The sequence below is a fragment of the Anas platyrhynchos genome, chromosome 31 (genome assembly GCF_047663525.1).
Source record: "Anas platyrhynchos isolate ZD024472 breed Pekin duck chromosome 31, IASCAAS_PekinDuck_T2T, whole genome shotgun sequence".
Lineage (NCBI taxonomy): Eukaryota > Metazoa > Chordata > Aves > Anseriformes > Anatidae > Anas > Anas platyrhynchos.
In genome coordinates this window covers 5881214-5902722 of record NC_092617.1, presented here as the reverse complement: position 1 = coordinate 5902722, position 21509 = coordinate 5881214, and the positions used below count along the sequence as shown (strand labels likewise).

At 42.0% G+C, this 21509-nt stretch overlaps 1 gene segment (V, D, J or C); it reads right to left on the bottom strand.

Annotated features, from left to right (window-relative positions):
• Positions 1-3844: 3844 nt before the first annotated feature.
• LOC140000049 (Ig mu chain C region-like) lies at positions 3845-20132 on the bottom strand. The segment is given in 5 exon segments: positions 3845-5385; positions 7272-7598; positions 8599-8913; positions 10451-10762; positions 19983-20132. Coding segments are annotated over 5 exon segments (1425 nt in total).
• Positions 20133-21509: the final 1377 nt, after the last annotated feature.

The window sequence follows — 21509 nt, the reverse complement described above, 5'->3', positions numbered from 1 at the left end:
ATAAATCGCAAAAGCATGCAATCCACTAAAAAACTCCAAATAAAGGGCAAGACCGAGTAATCCATGCAAAATAATAATAATAATGATAATAATGATAATAATGATAATAATGATAATAATAATAATAATAATAATAATAATAATAACAATAATAATAATAATAACAATAATAATAATAATATTATTACAAAAACATGCAATCCACTGCAAAAAAAAATAAAAAAATTACAAGAACATGCAATGCATTGCAAATAATAATAATAATAATTAAAAGAATTGCAAAAGCATGCAATCTATTGCAAAAAAAAATAAAAATAATAAAATAAACAACAAAATAACAACAACAACAAAAAACACAAATAAATTGCAAGAGTATGTAATCCACTGCAAAAAATAAAATAAAATAAAATAAAATAAAATAAAATAAAATAAAATAAAATAAAATAAAATAAAATAATAAAATAAAATAAATAAAATAAAATAAAATAAAATAAAATAAAATAAAATAAAATAAAATAAAATAAAATAAAATAAAATAAAATTGCAAGATCATGCAAATCCATTTTTTTTCCAAAAAAAAAAAAAAAAATCAAACCCAAATCCTGGCACGATGCACGACACACGCACAAAACCACGCAGAATCCGGAGAAAAAAAAATGTTTATTTTCACGATGACTATTTACAAGGAAAAGGGAAAAGGGAGGGGGTTGCACCATGTGGAAAAGGCGTCCGGTGACGGTGGGCAGCAAAATCCGACAGGAGCCGGGTTATTTCACCTGGTGATGGGGAAAATGAGGGTTTTGGTTAATTAAAATTTCAGATTTTTGCAAAATTTGGGGGAAAATCTGAATTTATGAGTGCGAGGAAGAGACAGGAGGTTGCTGCAATTTAATGTGTTTTTTTGCATGTGCTGGATGCAATTCTTCATCTTTTAACCCAATTCTGCTTAAATAATAGTCATTAGGAGATAGGATTGATGCTAAAAAGTCTTGAAATGGGGTAAAAAATTGAGATTTTTGCAAAGTTTTTGGGGAAAAAAGAGAAATTATGAGTGTGAGAGGTGGTAGGAGGTTGCACCTTGGAAACTCAATGTCTTCTTGCATGTGGTGGATCCAATTCCTCATCTTTTAACCCAATTCTGCTTAAATAAAAGTCATTAGGAGATGGGATTGATGTTAAAAAGTCTTGAAATGGGGTAAAACATTGAGATTTTAGTAAAATTTGGGGGGAAAATGAATATAAGAGTGTGAGAGGTGTTGGCTTTGCTCTATTGCAACTCAACGGCTCTTGGACATGGTGGATCCCATCCCCACGTCTCCCAGTGGCCACCCAACCAGCCCCGTTTTGGGGCGTTTTCCCCCCAAAATCCGTACCTTGATCAAGGTGACGGTGGCGCTGTAGAAGAGGCTGAGGATGAAGAGGACGATGAAGGTCGAGGCCGTGGTCCACAGGTTGTCGAGGTCGTCGTCCTCCTCCACCTCCGTGTAGGAGTCCAGGAAGGCTTGGGAGAAGAGGCGAGAGCGAGTTAGCGCCGTCGCCACGGGGCAGAAAAATATTAAAAAAAATATAAAATGGGGATGGTTTTGGGTCAATTTTGCGGGATTTTAGGTCCGGCTGTCAGCAGGGATGGAAAATCCCCGGGGTTTTGGGGGGCTGCGAGCGGTGAACGCGGCGGCGCGGCATCCGCGGGCTGGGGAACGCGGGGTGCTGAGCAAGCCTGGCCGAAAATAACCCCCCCAAAATCCTCCAAAATGGGAATTTGGGCTCAAAATAACGAGACGCGGGGGCCCCAAAAATGGATGATTTCACCCCAAAGTGGGCGGGGCCACGCCAATCCCTTGCGCACCCCGATTTTTCCGGGTTGTGCGTCACAGGGTGGCCCTGTTCCTTGCTGGTTATTTATGGTTTTTACCTAAATTGGGTTTTTTAGACCCAAAATGCTGGGTTTTGGGAACCCCCCCCCCACTGAATTTGTTTCCCTTACGCAGGCCACCCCCCTTTTTTTTTGCAGTCAGTTGCTGCAGCATGTGTCTGACCTCCATAAAAAAAGCCAATTTCACGTTTTTCTCCCCCAAAATAAACGAAAGGTCTGCTGGGGGAGGTCGATTAACTGATTTTGTGGGATTTTAGGGGGAAAAATGGGCCGAAATCTTGGGCAAGTTGCAGAAGGGGAAGCGAGGCTGAGGGTGGTGCAAGGTGAGGACGTGAGGATGAGGAAGATGAGGAGGACACGAGGATGAGGAGGACACAAAGGGACGAGGAGCACGAGGCAAGAGAAGCAAAGGGTCTGCAAAGAGCACGATGCAAAAAGAGCATGAAAAATAAAAAAAAAAAAAGGGATTTGCAAAGAGCAAAAAGCAAAGGGTTTGCAAAGAAATGTGCAAGAAATGCGAAGAATTTGGAACGAGAACAATGCCAAGACCAAGATGCAAAGACCAAGATACAAAGAGGATGAAGGAAAAATTTACAAAGACCAAGACACAAAAATTTACCAAAAAACATGATCCCAAGAGGATGAAACGAAGGATTTACAAAGACCAAGATGCAAAGACCAAGAGTCAAGGATTTGAAATGACCAAAATGCAAAGATTTACAAAAAATATGATCCAAAGAGGACAAAGCAAAGGATTTACAAAGACCAAGACACAAAGACCAAGAAGCAAAAAGAATGAAGGAAAAATTTGCAGAGACCATGACACAAAGATTTCCAAAAACCATGATCCAAAGAGGATGAAACGAAGGATTTACAAATATCAAGATGCAAAGACCAAGAGTCAAGGATTTGAAATGACTAAAATGCAAAGATTTCCAAAAAAACATGATCCAAAGAGGACAAAACGAAGGATTTACAAAGACCAAGACACAAAGACCAAGAAGCAAAGAGGATGAAGGAAAAATTTGCAAAGACCAAGACACAAAGATTTCCAAAAAACATGATCCAAAGAGGATGAAACGAAGGATTTACAAAAACCAAGACACAAAGACCAAGAGTCAAGGATTTGAAATGACCAAAATGCAAAGATTTACAAAAACCATGATCCAAAAAGGACGAAACGAAGGATTTACAAAGACCAAGATGCAAAGACCAAGACGCCAAGAGGACAAAGGAAAAATTTGCAAAGACCAAGATGCAAAAACCACGACACAAAGATTTCCAAAAAACATGATCCAAAGAGGATGAAACGAAGGATTTGCAAAGACCAAGACACAAAGACCAAGATACAAAAAGGATGAAGGAAAAATTTGCAAAGACCACGACACAAAAATTTACAAAAAACATGATCCAAAGAGGACGAAACGAAGGATTTACAAAAACCAAGAAGCAAAGACCAAGAGTCAAGGATTTGAAATGACCAAAATGCAAAGATTTACAAAAAAACATGATCCAAAGAGGACGAAGCAAAGGATTTACAAAAACCAAGATGCAAAGACCAAGATACAAAGAGGACGAAGGAAAAATTTGCAAAGACCACGACACAAAGATTTCCAAAAAACATGATCCAAAGAGGATGAAGCGAAGGATTTACAAAGACCAAGACACAAAGACCAAGATACAAAGAGGATGAAGGAAAAATTTGCAAAGACCAAGATGCAAAAACCACGACACAAAGATTTCCAAAAAACATGATCCAAAGAGGATAAAATGAAGGATTTGCAAAGACCAAGATGCAAAGACCAAGAGTCAAGGATTTGAAATGACCAAAATGCAAAGATTTACAAAAAACATGATCCAAAAAGGACGAAACGAAGGATTTACAAAGACCAAGATGCACACAGCCGCCGCCTGCACCGCCGCGCGCCCCCCACCCCGCCCAGCCCGGACAAAAAATGAGCTTTTGGTCAGTTTTCCAACAAAAATCCATCGTTTTGCTTTATTTCCGTCGGTTCTCCCTCGGGGAGAGGGGAGGGGGGGTCACAGGTTTTGCACCGCGGATACAAATCCCGAAGGGGGGAGGTTGACAAGTTTTGGGATGCAGAAACAGAGTTTTTTTGGGGGGGATTTGGGGTACATTTTGCATCGAAGAAACAATTCATATATTTTTTTTGCACTGCAGAAACATTTTTTGGGTGACTTTTATACATTTTGCATTGCAGAAACAGGTTTTTTTTGACATTGCAAAAAAAATTTTTTTTTTTGAGGGGATTTTTGGCACATTTTGCCCTGCAGAATCACATTTGGGTGGAATTTGGACACTTTTCCCACTGCAAAAACCAACTTGGAGGGGATTTAAAAATGTTTAACATCACAAAAAGACGTTTTGGTGGATATTTTACCACTTTTCCCATCACAAAAGCACATTTTTAGGGGGCTTTATGAAATTTTGCATGGCAAAAAACAGCTTTTGGGGGGAATTTAACACATTTTGCATTGCAGAAACACGTTTTCGGGGATGTTTTAACGCATTTGGCACCACAAAATGAAATTTTGGGGAGACTTGAACGTGTTCCTGATTGCAAAAAAATACATTTAATGGGTGTTTTAACATATTTTGTGTTGTAAAAGCAAAGTTTTGGAAAATTTAACGCATTTCACACCGCAGAATGAAATCTGGGGAGGATCTCAACACATCCCAATGTTGAAAAAAATTTTGGGGGTGGTTGAAGGCGTTTTGCATTGCGGAAAGGAGTTTTGATGGATGTTTTGATACGTTTCGCATAGCAATACGTATCGAAAAAAAAAAATGGTGTTGAAAAAACCAATTTTAATGGAGGTTTTGAGGAGATCCACACTGAAAAATGAATTTTTTTGGGGGGGATTATAACAATCCACGTTGAAAAAATAAAAAAATGGATTATAGGGGGCAGGATTATAATTAATGGATTATAGGGAGACGTTCTGCATTGCAAAAATATTATTTTTGGGGGGGGAGAGGAGGAGTTGAACACATTTTTCACCAAAACAGCTATTTTTTGGGGGGTTTTTGAACACGTTGAGATAAAACCGACGGAAGGAGGAGGAGGATGGGGGGGGGAAAAATGATTTTTTTTTTTAATAGCAGGAGCTGGCGGTGTCGGAGAGCACCAGGGAGACGTTGACCGAGGTGGGTTTACCCGAGGACTTGTCCACCGATTTTTGGGCCACTTGCAAGGGCAACCTCTCGTGGCCCACCAAGCAGGTGAAGACGTTGCCGGCCCCCCAGTCCTCGGTGGCCACGCTCAAGGCGCTGTAGGTGAAGTAAGAGCGCGCCAGTTGCGATTCGGCCACGGGGGGCATGGTGACGTAGCTGGAGGCCGGCAAGGGCTCGCCGTTGCGGAGCCAACGGATGAAGAGGTCCGGGGGGTTGAAACCCTTGGCCAAGCAGGTGACGGTGGCGGTCTCGTGGGCGTTGAGCTGCTCCGGAGGAGGGGGGAAGACGTAGAGGGCGGGGGGCTTGGCGTCGCGCTCTGCAAGGGAGAGGGCGGTAGGTTGAGGTCAAAGCGCTTTTTATTCCATTTTTTACTTATTTTTCCCAATCTGAGATGGGATCGCAAAGCCTTTTCCTCGTTTTTCTAAATTTTTGGTACAATTTCTATGCCCTTTTCTTCGTTTTTGCAAATTGGAGATGCGATTGCAACGCCTTTTATTTCTTTTTTCCAAATTTGTGATGTAATTTCAATGCTTTTCCTTTGTTTTTTACTAATTTGTGATGGAATTGCAACGCCTTTTCCTCATTTTTGCAAATTTGCGATGCAATTTCAATGCTTTTCCTTTGTTTTTTACTAATTTGTGATGGAATTGCAACACCTTTTAGTTCTTTTTCCAAATTTGAGATGTGATTGCAATGCCTTTTCCTCATTTTTCCAAATTTGTGATGTAATTACATCGATTTTTCTTTTATTTTTACTAATTTGTGATTTTCTTTGCTTTTTACTAATTTGTGATGGAATTGCAACACCTTTTAGTTCTTTTTCCAAATTTGAGATGCGATTGCAACGCCTTGTCCTCATTTTTCCGAATTTGTGATGTAATTACATTGATTTTTCTTTTATTTTTACTAATTTGCGATGGAATTGCAACACCTTTTCCTCATTTTTCCAAATTTGTGATGTGATTACATTGATTTTCCTTTGCTTTTTACTACTTTTTGATGGAATTGCAACACCTTTTCCTCATTTTTCCAAATTTGTGATGTGATTACATTAATTTTTCTTTCTTTTTTACTAATTTGTGATGGAATTGCAACACCTTTTAGTTCTTTTTCCAAATTTGAGATGCGATTGCAACGCCTTTTCCTCATTTTTCCAAATTTGCGATGCAATTTCAATGCTTTTTCTCTGTTTTTTACTAATTTGTGATGGAATTGCAACACCTTTTCTTAATTTTTGCAAATTTGCGATGTAATTACATTGATTTTCCTTTGCTTTTTACTATTTTGTGATGGAATTGCAACACCTTTTCCTCATTTTTCCAAATTTGTGATGTAATTACATTGATTTTTCTTCGCTTTTTACTTAATTAACTTTTTACCTTTTTTTTTTTAACTTAACTTTTTAACTTTTTTTTTAACTTAATTCACTTTTTACCTTTTTTTTTAACTTAATTAACTTTTTAACTTTTTTTTTTAACTTAATTAACTTTTTACCTTTTTTTTTTTAACTTAACTTTTAAACTTTTTTTTTTAACTTAATTAACTTTTAAACTTTTTTTTTTAACAATTAACTTTTTAACTTTTTTTTAACTTAATTAACTTTTTACCTTTTTTTTTAACTTATTTAACTTTTTAACTTTTTTTTTTAACTTAATTAACTTTTTAACTTTTTTTTTAACTTAATTAACTTTTTAACTTTTTTTTTTTAAACTTAATTAACTTTTCAACTTTTTTTTTTACTTAATTATCTTTTTAACTTTTTTTTTACTTAATTATCTTTTTACCTTTTTTTTTAACTTAACTTTTTAACTTCTTTTTTTTTAACTTAATTAACTAACTTTTTTTTTAACTTAATTAACTTTTTAACTTTTTTTTTTAAACTTAATTAACTTTTTAACTTTTTTTTTTAAACTTAACTTTTTAACTTTTTTTTTTTAACTTAATTCACTTTTTACCTTTTTTTTTTAACTTAATTAACTTTTTATTTTTTTTTAACTTAATTAACTTTTTACCTTTTTTTTTTAACTTAACTTTTTACCTTTTTTTTTAACTTAATTAACTTTTAAACTTTTTCTTTTTTTAACTTTTTAACTTTTTTTTTTTTAACTTTTTAACTTTTATTTTTTTTTTAACTTTTTAACTTTTTTTTTCTTTTTTTAACTTAATTTTTAACCCCCCCCCCGATTCGTCGAGAGGACTCACCGGTGGCCTTCTGCAGCTTCTCCTCGACGGGGAAGAGCAGCTCGGGGTGGCTGACCTTGCAGGTGTAGACCTCCTCCTTGTTCCACTCGTCGGCGCAGACGCTGGCCACCCCTTCCACCCCGTAGAGGCTGTTGGCTTGGAGGACTCGGGGCATGGTCTTGGTCTCCAATTTTTGCCCGTCCTCCTTGAGCCAGGAGATGACCAAGCCCTCCACCGTGGGCAGGTTGCTCACCTTGCAGGTCAGCTTGGCCACCTTCTCGTTGAAGATGTCCACGAAGGACGGGGGCAGGACGCGCACCGCGATGTCGCTGCTGTCGGGTTTGTCCACTGGAAGAGGCGGGCGAGGGGGGGAAGTTGGGATTTAGTTGTGTTTTTCCCCCCAAAAAATAAGCAGGTGGGCCCAAAGGACAAGGAAAATGGGTTGGAGGAACTAAAGTTGGGATTTTGGCTGTTTTTTCCCCAAAAAATAAGGGTGAGGGCACCATTACTACCTTATCTAGGGTTCAGGGATGGGTTTGGTGGCACCAAAGTTGGGATTTTGCCCATTTTTTCCCCAAAAATAAGGGTGAAGATATCGCTTTTACCTTATTTAAGGTTCAAGGATGGGTTTGGTGGCACCAAAGTTGGGATTCTGGCTGTTTTTTCCCAAAAACTAAGGGTAAAGCTACAGCTTTGACCTGATCTAAGGTTCAAGGATGGGTTTGGTGGAACCAAAATTTGGATTTTGGCTGGTTCTTCCCCAAAATTAAAGGTAAGGTCACCACTTCTGACTTATCTAAGATTCAGAGCTGGGTTTGGTGGCACCAAAATCTGGATTTTGCCTGTTTTTTCCCCAAAAATAAGGGTGAGGGCATCACTTCTGCCTTATCTAAGATTCAGAGCTGGGTTTGGTGGAACAAAAATTTGGATTTTTCCCGGTTCCTCCCCCAAAATAAAGATGAAGGCCTCACTTCTGACTTATCTAAGGTTCAGGGATGGGTTTGGTGGAACCAAAATTTGGATTTTGGCTGGTTCCTCCCCAAAAATAAAGGTGAGGGTACAACTTCTGACTTATCTAAGATTCAGAGCTGGGTTTGGTGGAACCAAAATTTGGATTTTGGCCAGTTCCTCCCCCAAAATAAAGATGAAGGCCTCACTTCTGACTTATCTAAGGTTCAGGGATGGGTTTGGTGGAACCAAAATTTGGATTTTGGCTGGTTCCTCCCCAAAAATAAAGGCGAGGGTATAACTTCTGTCTTATCTAACATTCAGGGCTGGCTTTGGTGCCCCCAAAATTTGAATTTATGTCACTTTTTCCCCCAAAAATAAAGACGAGGCCACCACTTACGCCCGCACTCCAGCGACTTGCTGCTGTTCCTCATCTCGCCGTCGGCCTGGCAGGTGTAGACGGTGCCGGCGTCCCACTCGGCCTCGGTGACGCTCAACCAGCTGTCGGTGACGTAGGCGCCGGTGCCGTCGGTCCTTGAGCCGGCGGTGACGGCGCCGGCGGTGACGGGGGCCCCGTTCTTCAGCCAGGTGACGGGGGTGAGGCCGCGGGGGCCGCGGACGCGGCAGAGGAGGCTGGAGTTCCTGTAGGGGCCCTCGAAGTCCTCGCGGGACGGGGGGTGGATGGAGAGGACCGGGGCGGTGGGTTGGGACGAGCCTGTGGGGTGGGGGGGGTGGGGAGAGGGTTAGGGGGTGGTGGTGGGGTGGGGGGGTGAGGAGGAGAAAGAAGGAGAAAAAAGGACAAAAAGGGACAAAAAAAGACAAAAAAGGACAAAAAAAAAGAAAAAAAAAAGGACAGAAAAAGGACAAAAAAGGACCAAATAGGACCAAAAAGAACCAAGAAGGACCAAGAAGGACAAAAAAAGACAAAAAAGGACAAAAAAAAGGCCAAATAGGACCAAATAGGACCAAAAAGGACAAAGAAGGACCAAGAAGGACAAAAAAGGACAAAAAAGGACAAAAAAAGGGCCAAATAGGAGCAAGAAGGACCAAAAAGGACCAAAAAGGACCAAAAAGGACCAAGAAGGACAAAAAAGGACAAAAAAAAGGGCCAAATAGGAGCAAGAAGGACCAAAAAGGACCAAAAAGGACCAAAAAGGACCAAAATGGACCAAAAAGGACCAAAAAAGGACAAAAAAGGACAAAAAAAAGGGCCAAATAGGAGCAAGAAGGACAAAAAAGGACAAAAAAGGACAAAAAAGGACAAAAAAGGACAAAAAAGGACCAAGAGGAGGCTCAGGAGAAGATGGAGGACCAAGAGGAGGAGAAGGACCAAGAAGGTCCAAAAAGGACTAAAAAAGGACAAAAAGGGACAAAAAAAGGACCAAAAAGGACCAAGAGGAGGCTCAGGAGGTGGAGGAGGACACAACAAGGAGGATACAATGAGGAGGATACAACGAGGAAGATACAACGAGGAAGATACAACAAGGAGGCCACCAACAAGGAGGACCCAACAAGGAGGATACTATGAGGAGAACACAACAAGGAGGACACAACAAGGAGATCCGCAAGGAAGATACAACGAGGAGGACACTATGAGGAGGGCACTACAACTGAGATACAATGAGGAGGCAGCCAACAAGAAGACCCACAAGGAAGACACCATGAGGAGGACACTACGAGAAGGATACTATGAGGAGAACACAACAAGGAGGACCCAACGAGGAGACCCACGAGGAAGATACAATGAGAAGGACCCAATGAGGAGGACCCAATGAGTAGGATACAACAAGGAGGATACTACGAGGAGGACACTACAAGGAAGACCCAATGAGGAAGACACCAACGAGTAGGATACAACAAGGAGAACCCAACAAGTAGGACACAACAAGGAGGACCCAACCAGAAGGACCCAATGAGTAGGATACAACAAGGAGGATACTACGAGGAGGACACTACAAGGAAGACCCAATGAGGAAGACACCAACGAGTAGGATACAACAAGGAGAACCCAATGAGTAAGATACAACAAGAAGTCCCCAAAGAGGAGGACCCAACAAGTAGGATACAACAAGGAGAACCCAACAAATCGGATACAACAAGGAGAACCCAACAAGTAGCACACAACAAGTAGGCCACCCCCAGCAGGACACCCCAAGGAGAACCCCAACGAGTAGTAAACCCCGAGCAACACCCCCCCACCGCCCCACACCCCACCCCCCCCACCCCCCACGCTGCCACCACCACCTACTCACCGGGGTTACTCACAGCCAGCACCACGGGGTTGCCCCGCGGGTGGGCGGCGCGGCAGTAGAAGGGCTGGCGCCCCTTCCCCTCCTGCAGGGGCAACTCCAAGCGGCTGGCGGCCCAGTTGCCCCCGGGGCCGCGGGCTTCCGGGAAGTTGACAATGGTGGTGGCCACGGTGGCGTTGGTGACATCGGTCCAGGAGAAGGTGACCCCGGCGGGGACGTGGCCGACGGCCACGCAGCCCACGGCGTAGAGCGAGGAGGAGGAGGAGGAGGAAGAGCAGGAGAGCAGCGGGAAGAGGGTGGGGCCGCGGGGGGTGGCTGGAAAGGGGAGAGGAAGAGGGTGGGGGGTTAGAGTGGGGGGTACTGGGGGGGACTGGGGGGTATTGGGGTGGATTGGGGGGTGTTGGGGTGGACTGGGAGGTCATACTGGGAGGTATTGGGCCGTACTGGGGGGTATTGGGGTGGACTGGGAGGTATTGGAGCATAATGGGTGGTATTGGGTCATACTGGGAGGTCATACTGGGTGGTATTGGGCCGTACTGGGTGGTATTGGGGGGTATTGGGGTGGATTGGGGGGTGTTGGGGTGGACTGGGAGGTTGTACTGGGTGGTATTGGGCCGTACTGGGGGGTATTGGGGTGTATAAGGAGGTATTGGGGTGGACTGGGTGGTACTGGGAGGTGTTGGGTTGTACTGGGAGGTTGTACTGGGTGGTATTGGGTCAGACTGGGGGGTATTGGGGTGTACTGGGGGGTATTGGGGCGTACTGGGAGGTATTGGGTCGTACTGGGAGGTCATACTGGGAGGTATTGGGTCATACTGGGAGGTATTGGGGAAGACTGGGAGGTCATACTGGGAGGTATTGGGTCATACTGGGAGGTATTGGGGTGTACTGGGAGGTGTTGGGGAGTACTGGGAGGTGTTGGGCTGTACTGGGAGGTACTGGGAGGTATTGGTCATACTGGGTGGTATTGGGTCATACTGGGAGGTCATACTGGGTGGTATTGGGCCGTACTGGGAGGTCATACTGGGAGGTATTGGGTCATACTGGGAGGTCAGACTGGGAGGTATTGGGTCATATAAGGAGGTATTGGGTTGTACTGGGAGGTATTGGGTCAGACTGGGAGGTCATACTGCGTGGTATTGGGTCATATAAGGAGGTATTGGGTCAGACTGGGAGGTATTGGGTTGTACTGGGAGGTCATACTGGGAGGTATTGGGTCAGACTGGGGGGTATTGGGTTATACTGGGAGGTCATACTGGGTGGTATTGGGCCGTACTGGGAGGTATTGGGCCATACTGGGAGGTATTGGGCCTTACTGGTTCAGTATGAGCACCCCATAGCCTCAGTAGACCCAGTCCAGTACCACCAGTTTCAGAAATCCCCTTACTGGTTCATACTGGTCCCTACTGGCCTTTACTGGCCCTTACTGGTTCAGTATGAGCACCCCATAGCCTCAGTAGACCCAGTTTGGCACCACAGCCCGCATACTGGTCCTTACTGGTTTCTACTGGTCCCTATTGGCCCTTACTGGTTCATACTGGTCCATATTGGTTCCTATTGGCCCTTACTGGTTCATACTGGTCAAGTACTAGCACACCATAGCCCCAGTACACCCAGTTCAGCATCGCCAGTACCAGAGAACCCCATACTGGTCCTTACTGGTTCATACTGGTCCTTACTGGTTCATACTGGTCCTTACTGGCCCTTATTGTTCCATACTGGTCCATACTGGTCCTACTGGTCCAGTACCAGCACCCAATAGCCCCAGTAGACCCGGTTCAGCTCCACCAGTACCAGAGCGCCCCGTACTGGTCCTTACTGGTATTAGTGGCTATCAGTATGGGCAGTACTGGTGCCAGAAAGACCATACTGGTCCCAGTACAACCAGTACAGGTGCCGGAGCTCCTGTACTGGTGCCAGTATGGCCAATATTGGTGCCGGAGCTCCTGTACTGGTCCCAGTACCACCAGTACAGGTGCCTGAACTCCCCTACTGGTCCCAGTACAGCCTGTACTGGTGCTGGAGCCCCCTGCTGGTCCCAGTACCACCAGTACAACTGCCGGAGCCCCTTTACTGGTCCCAGTACGGGCTGTACTGGTGCCAGAGCCCCTGTATTGGTCCCAGTATGGCCAGTACTGGTGCTGGAGCTCCTGTACTGGTCCCAGTAGCACCAGTACCAGTGTGGGAGCTCCCGTACTAATCCCAGTACCACCAGTAGGGGTGCCGGAGCCCCTGTACTGGTCCCAGTATGGGCAGTACTGGTGCCGGAGCCCCCGTACTGGTCCCGGAGCCCCCGTACTGGTCCCCGTATGGGCAGTACTGGTGCTGCAACCCCCGAACTGGTCCCAGTACCACCTGTACTGGTCCCAGTACAGGCAGTACAGGTGTCTCACTTCCCATACTGGTCCCAGTACCACCAGTACTGGTGCCGGAGCCCCTGTACTGGTCCCAGTAGGGCCAGTACTGGTGCCGGGGCACCCGAACTGGTCCCAGTAGGGGGAGCACTGGTGCCAGAGCCCCCATACTGGTCCCAGTAAAGACTGTACTGGTGCTGGAGCCTCCTGCTGGTCCCAGTACCACCAGTACAGCTGCTGGAGCCCCTTTACTGGTCCCAGTACTGGCTGTACTGGTGCCGGAGCCCCTGTACTGGTCCCAGTAGGGCCAGTACTGGTGCCGGAGCACCCGAACTGGTCCCAGTAGGGTGAGCACTGGTGCCAGAGCCCCCATACTGGTCCCAGTAAAGACTGTACTGGTGCTGGAGCCTCCTGCTGGTCCCAGTACCACCAGTACAGCTGCCGGAGCCCCTTTACTGGTCCCAGTACAGGCTGTACTGGTGCCAGGGACCCCGTACTGGTCCCAGTACGGGCAGCAGTGGTGCCGGAGCCCCCGTACTGGTCCCAGTACTGCCAGTACTGGTGCCGGAGTCCCTGTACTGGTCTCAGTATGGCCAGTACTGGTGCCAGAGCCCCTGAACTGGTCCCAGTACCACCTGTACGGGTGCTGGAGCTCCCATACTGGTCCCAATACCACCTGTACTGGTCCCAGTATGGGCAGTACTGGTGCCGGAGCCCCCGTACTGGTCCCAGTATGGGCAGTACTGGTGCTGGGACCCCCAAACTGGTCCCAGTGCTGCCAGTACTGGTGCCGGGGCCCCTGTACTGGTCCCAGTACCGCCAGTACGGGTGCCGGAGCCCCCGTACTGGTCCCAGTACGGGAGCCAGAGCCCCCGTACTGGTCCCAGTACGGGCAGAACGGGTGCCGGGGGCGCCGTACTGGTCCCAGTACGGGCAGTACGGGTGCCGGGGGCGCCGTACTGGTCCCAGTACGGGCAGTACGGGTGCCGGGGCACCCGTACTGGTCCCAGTACTGCTAGTACTGGTGCCGGAGCGCCCGTACTGGTCCCAGTACTGCTAGTACTGGTGCCGGGGCACCCGTACTGGTCCCAGTACTGCTAGTACTGGTGCCGGGGCGCCCGTACTGGTCCCAGTACTGCTAGTACTGGTGCCGGAGCGCCCGTACTGGTCCCAGTACTGCTAGTACTGGTGCCGGAGCGCCCGTACTGGTCCCAGTACTGCTAGTACTGGTGCCGGAGCGCCCGTACTGGTCCCAGTATGGCCAGTACTGGTGCCGGGGGCCCCGTACTGGTCCCAGTACTGCTAGTACTGGTGCCACAGCCCCCATACTGGTCCCAGTATGGCCAGTACTGGTGCCGGAGCCCCCGTACTGGTCCCAGTAGGGCCAGTACTGGTGCCGGGGGCCCTGTACTGGTCCCAGTAGGGCCAGTACTGGTGCCGGGGGCCCCGTACTGGTCCCAGTACGGGCAGTACTGGTGCCGCAACCCCCGTACTGGTCCCAGTACGGGCAGTACTGGTGCCGCAACCCCTGTACTGGTCCCAGTACGGGCAGTACTGGTGCCGCAACCCCCGTACTGGTCCCAGTACGGGCAGTACTGGTGCCAGGGCACCCGTACTGGTCCCAGTACTGCTAGTACTGGTGCCGGAGCGCCCGTACTGGTCCCAGTAGGGCCAGTACAGGTGCCGGGTGCCCTGTACTGGTCCCAGTAAGGGCGGTACTGGTGCCACAGCCCCCGTACTGGTCCCAGTACGGTCTGTACTGGTGCCGGGGGCCCCGTACTGGTCCCAGTACCACCTGTACTGGTCTCAGTAGGGGCAGTACTGGTGCCAGGGCACCCGTACTGGTGCCAGTACCACCAGTACCAGTGCCGGGGCCCATGTACTGGTCTCAGTAGGGGCAGTACTGGTCCCGCAACCCCCGTACTGGTCCCAGTATGGGCAGTACTGGTGCCAGGGCACCCGTACTGGTCCCAGTACCACCTGTACTGGTCCAGTACCAGCACCCTATAGCCCCAGTGCATCCAGTTCAGTACCACCAGTACCCAGAGCCCTGATACTGGTCCATACTGGGCCAGTCCCATCAACCAGTGCAATTAAACTCATCTAATTACAACCATCAATTAGTGCAATTAGTCCCCAGCTACCGCTAATTAACCCGGCTCATTAAGTCCCCTCACCATCCTCGTTAAGTGCCAAGCACTAATTTCTTTAAAAAAGCCCGAATTCAGGCAAAAACCAAATTAATCTGGTTTGAGGGCTGGGGGGGGAATCAGTGGCTAAAAGTCAAAATCGGAGAATTAATGAAGATAATTAGTGCTAATTAATCCCTCCGGAAGGTTGAAATTAAAAAAAAAACAACTTGAACGGCTTTCGATTTTAGCTAAAAGCGGGTGAATTTGGTTAAATTTGGGCGTCTAGATTATCGATCGAGAAAGTCTAAGTTCTGTCTTAATTATCGATTAATATAGAGCTAATTAATTAATTTTCTGTAAATCTAAGGGGCATAATTAATATTCTAGGGATTTAAACCCGTTACGATAGAAATAATTACCGCCGATTAATTAATGCTTAGATTTTTAAATATCTCTATAAAAATTTATGGGTTTGCCTTCAGCTAATTAATTTAATTGATTAATTTAATTAATTAATTTAATTTAATTAATTTATGTATCGTGATATATATCATTAAATAGCCTATAGTAGGTCTATAAAATATAATATATATTCGATATATTCGATATATAATATACGATATATATGATATATATACTATATATTATATAGTATATATTATATATATATTATATTATATTATATATATATATATTTGATATATCTGTTATATATCCAATATCTTCTATGTATAACACATTCATTAAATATTAATTAATTAAATATTAAATAAATATATTCGTTATAACACATGCTATACATATTAGATATTAGATATATTACACGCAGTAGATATATCTATTGATTATATCCAATATATATTATCTCTAGCTATTATATATTAGATATATCCATTATATATATCGATTATGTATTATATATTTATATTATATATTAGATATATCCGTTATATATATGTATAATATATATATATTATATATATTATATTACACACACATATATATAATATATATAATATATACATCATATATATATATATAAAATATATATCTATAAATATAATATATCTATATATATTATATATATATTATATTACACACATCTATATAATATATATAATATAAACATAATATATAATATATATAATATATAATATTTTAGATATATCCGTTAAATATGTATTATATATTTTATAGTTATTATATATTCGATATATCCGTTACATATATCTAATATCAATTATATATTATCTATAGCTATTATATATTATATATATGTTATATATATCTAATATCCATCTTATATGTTAGATATACAAAAAATATACATAAAACGTGTATTTTATGTTATATTTCTGTGCAAAAAATGTATATTTCTTAAATATACAAAAATATATCTAATATATATGATATATATTAGATATAACATATATAGAGACACCTATATATCTAACATATACGATAGGTATTAGATATAATATATATAATAAATATAAATATTCGTTTATTAGATATTAGACATAGCAGATTTATCTAATTTATATTTATAATATATATATTTATATAATATATATGAAATATTACAGATATAGCTAATAGATATATATATTAGAAGCCTGGCGTATATATTGGATATATTATATATATTGGATATATTATATATATCGGATATATTATATATATCGGATATAATTTCTATTATACGCCTGCTACACTAAATATTTATATAAAATCTAATAATTCTACCTATATATTTCATCTAATAATTAAATCTAATAATTCTACCCATTATCTCCCTATATTTAATATATTACATGCTATATTATACATAGAATATACGTTAAACGAGGTGGAGTGGTGTATAAATGCATTAAAGCACGTAGCGAGGCTTAGAAATTATCAACATCTTTTGAGCCAAATTCCTCAATTTTCAGGGAAATGAAACCCGGCCAGACCCAACTGAATTTGCCTGAAACCCTCTGGTTTTAGCCCAAAGCTGCTGTTTACCACCTGCAAAGCGGGTTATTTTTCCCCAAAAACCAGGTGCTGTTTTTCAGACAGGATTTGCCTCCTCTTTGTTTTTCTTTTTTTTTTTCGCGTATTTAACATGCAAAAATGGTGAAAAACCCCCGCTTCCCCTTTTTTTGCTGTTTTCGAAACCAGAACTGAGCTATTTCAGGCAATTCTAACCTCAAAATAAAGCCAGCTGAAAAACAAGCACAGCTGCAACTTCCGGCCACCAAACTGGGCTGAAATCAGCCATTTTAGGTGGAAAAGAGGAAAAAAAAAGTGACTTTTAATTTAATTTCTTTATATTTTTAAAGCTTTGGGCCATATTGTTGGAAGTTTGTGGTGAAAAAAAAAACAACTTTTTAATAATATTTTTTATCACCAACTCCAGGCAAATAATTAAACTCTTGGAGTCGATTTTAGGCTAAAATAAATTAAAATGATTTTAAATGATAATAATTATAATAATATCATTATATATAATTATTATACACTATATATAACACATATATAATAAATACTATATATTATATATATTATATTATATTATATATATTATATATGTGTTATATATGTTATATATTTTGTTATATTATTTTATAACATATTATATTATTATATATATTGTTAATATTATTATAATTACCAATTTAAAATAATTTTAAGCAATAAACTGAACCTGGAACCTCAAATTCCCCCCTTTTTTGACCTAAAAACCTTAAACATCACAAATTATTGCCCCCCTTTTTTTTTTTTTCTGCTATAATTGGGTGTTTGCTTTTTTGGGGGGAAAGCAGATTATTGCGTGAATTTAGCTAAAATTGTTGTATCTGCAGCCGGAGAGGTAAAATGTCTAATTATCTTTTTATGGCTTAATTAAGAAATGCAATAAAATGGGTTCCCCCTCTAAAAATGTTCATCTCTGCTCTTAAAAAACCCAATTCCTGGCTCTTTTCAACCAATTTTTCCTCCCTCATAAAGAACGACTAAGACTATAATGAGAAATTGCCTAAAAATCACTATTTTGCCATAAATACCATAAAAATCACTATTTGAGCACAAAATGCCTCATTCCAAGCCTGCCTACTGCGTAAAAGCATTAGAAATCGTCATGCCAAAAACCCTAATTTTTGGATATTAAATTAAAAATGAGACTTGTGGGGAGGTTTTGAGGAGTTATGGGTGAATAAAAGCAAAAATATGCCAAAAATTGACAATAATGGGTCAAAAATCAATGCTTAAGCCTCATTTAAAATTTAATGGTATCAAAATTTATCATTAAATAGCCAAATTTGGAAGGGAAGAAAAAAATAACTAACAGTCTCAAGCCACTCCTGCTTTTTGTCTCAATTAATGAAGTCCCTACTAATTAATTAATTAAAAATAAGGATTATAATGCAATATTTTTTGGGTGGGTCTTTGCCCTAAGTAAGTCAAACTCCTCTAAAACTGCCCCAAAAATGTCCTATTAAACCTTTTCTGGGTAAAAAAGGGATTAGATTTCGACTTTGGTGAAATTTTAACAACTCTAAAAACTCCTAAAACCGCCTCAAAAGCGATTATCGATAAAATTAAGATATTTTTAGCCACCAAGACCCCCTGAAATTCACCCAAGAGCCCCCAAAATGCCTCATTTCAGAGAAAATCCATGAAAAAAGCCAAATTCCAGGAGATTTGCGGGGACCTAGACTTAGGGACATCAGCCTGGCAAATTTAACTCAAACCACCCCAAAACCAGCCCAAATTAAAAGGAAGACATTACCTGAAATTTCATCCTTCAGCCTCAATCTTCACCCACTATTTTGGGTCAATTCACAATGATTTTTTCAATTAACTAACCTCCCTGGCCATTTTTGTTAAAAACAGGGACTTTTCTGTCCTTTTGCCCAAAAAGCTCTCAAAAAGCCTCAATTAGGGCTCGACCCGAAGACTCAATAATCAAACTGTCCTATTAAATAGAAATCTCTATTTTTTTTTCTTAGAAACTCAAACTTTGGGACTAAGTCACCAAGAAAACGAACTCCCTAGAGACGCCCCAACTGCGAAACCTAAAAAAAACCTGAAAAACTGCAAAATTCAAAGTCTTCTGTCTTCCCCTGTTCAGCCTTATCTGCCAAATATATTTTCTGACATAATTTTGCCTGAAAAGTCCTTTTTTTCTCCATATTTTGCCCAAACAAAGCAATTTCTCCCCCAGAAAAAAAAATATATATTTATAAATCTAAAAATCTATATATTATATATTTTATATATATATTATATATTATATATAAACATATAGAAATATCTATTAAATATATTATATATATTAAAAATATATAAAATATATAAAATATATAAAATATATAAACTGGGGAGAGAAAAAAATCGACATTTCCACTCTACACAAACCCTCTACTAAACTCAACTCAACAAAAATGCCAAATTAAGCCCCAAAACCTTCCCTCGGGTCCCTTTTGCCCTCACACGTCCTATTTTCCCCTCCCCCCCCAAAAAAAAAAAATATCTAAAAATAGACATTTTAGGGCTGACAAAGAGTTTTTGACCTAATCCTGCCGGCAAATCACCTCCGCGTGATTTTTTTTTCTAAAAGACCCCCAAATTGAGTTTTTGACCCAATCCTGACATCAAACTGCCTTCAGTTAACATTTTTCCCCTAAAAACACCCTAAAATCATATTTTTGACATGACCCTGCCATCAAATCACCGCCATAATAATTTTTCCCCCCGAAAAGACCTGAAAATCGACATTTTCACCCAGTCCTGACACCAAACTCCCTATGACCAAATTTCCCCCCATCAAAATCAACCCCAAAAATCGACATTTTCACCCAATTCTGCCCCAAAAACCCCCTCCAGACGAAAATTCCCCCCCAAAATCGACCCCAAATCGGACATTTCCACCCATCGACGGCCGTTTTGCCCCCTTTTCGGCCCCCAAAATGGGGGCCGGCCGCCCCACGGACCCCCCACCCGGCCCAAAATTGAAGAAAATTGGCCCAAAATCGCCGTGGCGAGATTTTTGGCCGGAGGACTTACCGGAGGAGACGGTGACCTCGGTCCCGTGGCCCCACAGATCAATGCTACCAGCAGTACCACGGCGGGGCAAAGTCATCGACCCGCCACTCAAAAACCCCTCCCACCTTTTTTCTGCAGCCAAAAATATATATTTTCACCAATTCCGGGCGTTTTCACCCCAATTTGGGCTCCTGGAGGCATCCTAGAGGGTAAAAATGTGTTTTTTTTTTGTCTTCTTGCGTGTTTTCTATAATTATAAAGTTTGGGTTTTCCTTCTTGAGTGTTGACTTATGAAGTAGAAATGGTTGAAAAACGTAAAATGGGAACAAAAAGCAAAATAATCAACATATTTGGGGTAAAAATGGACATAAAGAGCAAAAAAAAAGCCCATATTTGGGGAAGAAACTGTGAGAAAAGGCAAGCCGACACCAAATTGGGGGCAAAAATGGACTTTGAGGGTATGACATCAACGTATTTCGGGAATGGCTGGCCACGAAATGTTGAGGAATGGCAATATTTGGGGCAAAAATGGGATTAAAAGATTAAACGCCCCCATATTTGAGTCACGGTGGCACAGAAATGTCCATATTTGGGGCAAAAATTGGGGACAAATGGGAAATATCTCCATGTTTTGGGGGAAAATGTCCATAAAGGGGCAAACTTTGTTATATTTGGGGTAAGAATTGTCGTGTTTTGGTTGAAAACGTGCCATATGGGGTTAAAAAAACGGTATTTGGAGGCATAAAAAGTAGAGAAATGGGAGTATTGGGAGAAAAATGGCCATAAAGGGTGAAATGTCCCCAAAATGTTGAGGATGGTTTTTTGTCATGGGATGTAGCACGGTGATAAGTACAAGCATAACCACCACAACCAGTATAACCCACAGTGACACAGGGTGGAACAAAATCCCCCCCCAAAAAGAGCCAAAATTGATGGTTTTTGGCCCAAATTTCCTCTCATGGGGAGCTGAAATGGGCAAAAATGGGTAAAACGGCTCATAAAAGCCTCCAATGTTCAAGGGTGTTAGAGGCAGAAATGGGCAAAAATGGCTCTAAAGTGCAAAAATGTTCCCATAATAGGGGGGAAATGACCTTAAAAGGAAAAACATCCCCATTTTTGGTGCAAAACTGGCCATAAAGGGCAAAACGATCAAAATATGTAGAGGAAATATGTCCAAAAAAAGGAAAATATTTGAGGCAAAAAAAAAAGCAAAAAGAGGCAAAACAGCCCCATTTTCGCTGGAGAAACGACCACGACGGGGAAAGAAAAGTCCATATCTGGAGGAAAGCTTGCCCAAAATGTGAAGAAATGTCAATATTTGGGGTAAAAATGGCTATAAAGAGCGAAATGCCCCCATATTTAGGGCTAAATTGTCTATAAAAAGGCATGGGCATATTTGGGGTAAAGAAGGTGGAAAAGGCAAAAGTTTCCCTAACGGTGTTGCAAAAGTAGCCATAAAAGGCAAAAGTGTCCCCATAATTAGGGCCAAATTGGCCAGAAAATGTAAAATTTCACTATATTTGGGGGAAAATGGGCTGGAAGAGGAAG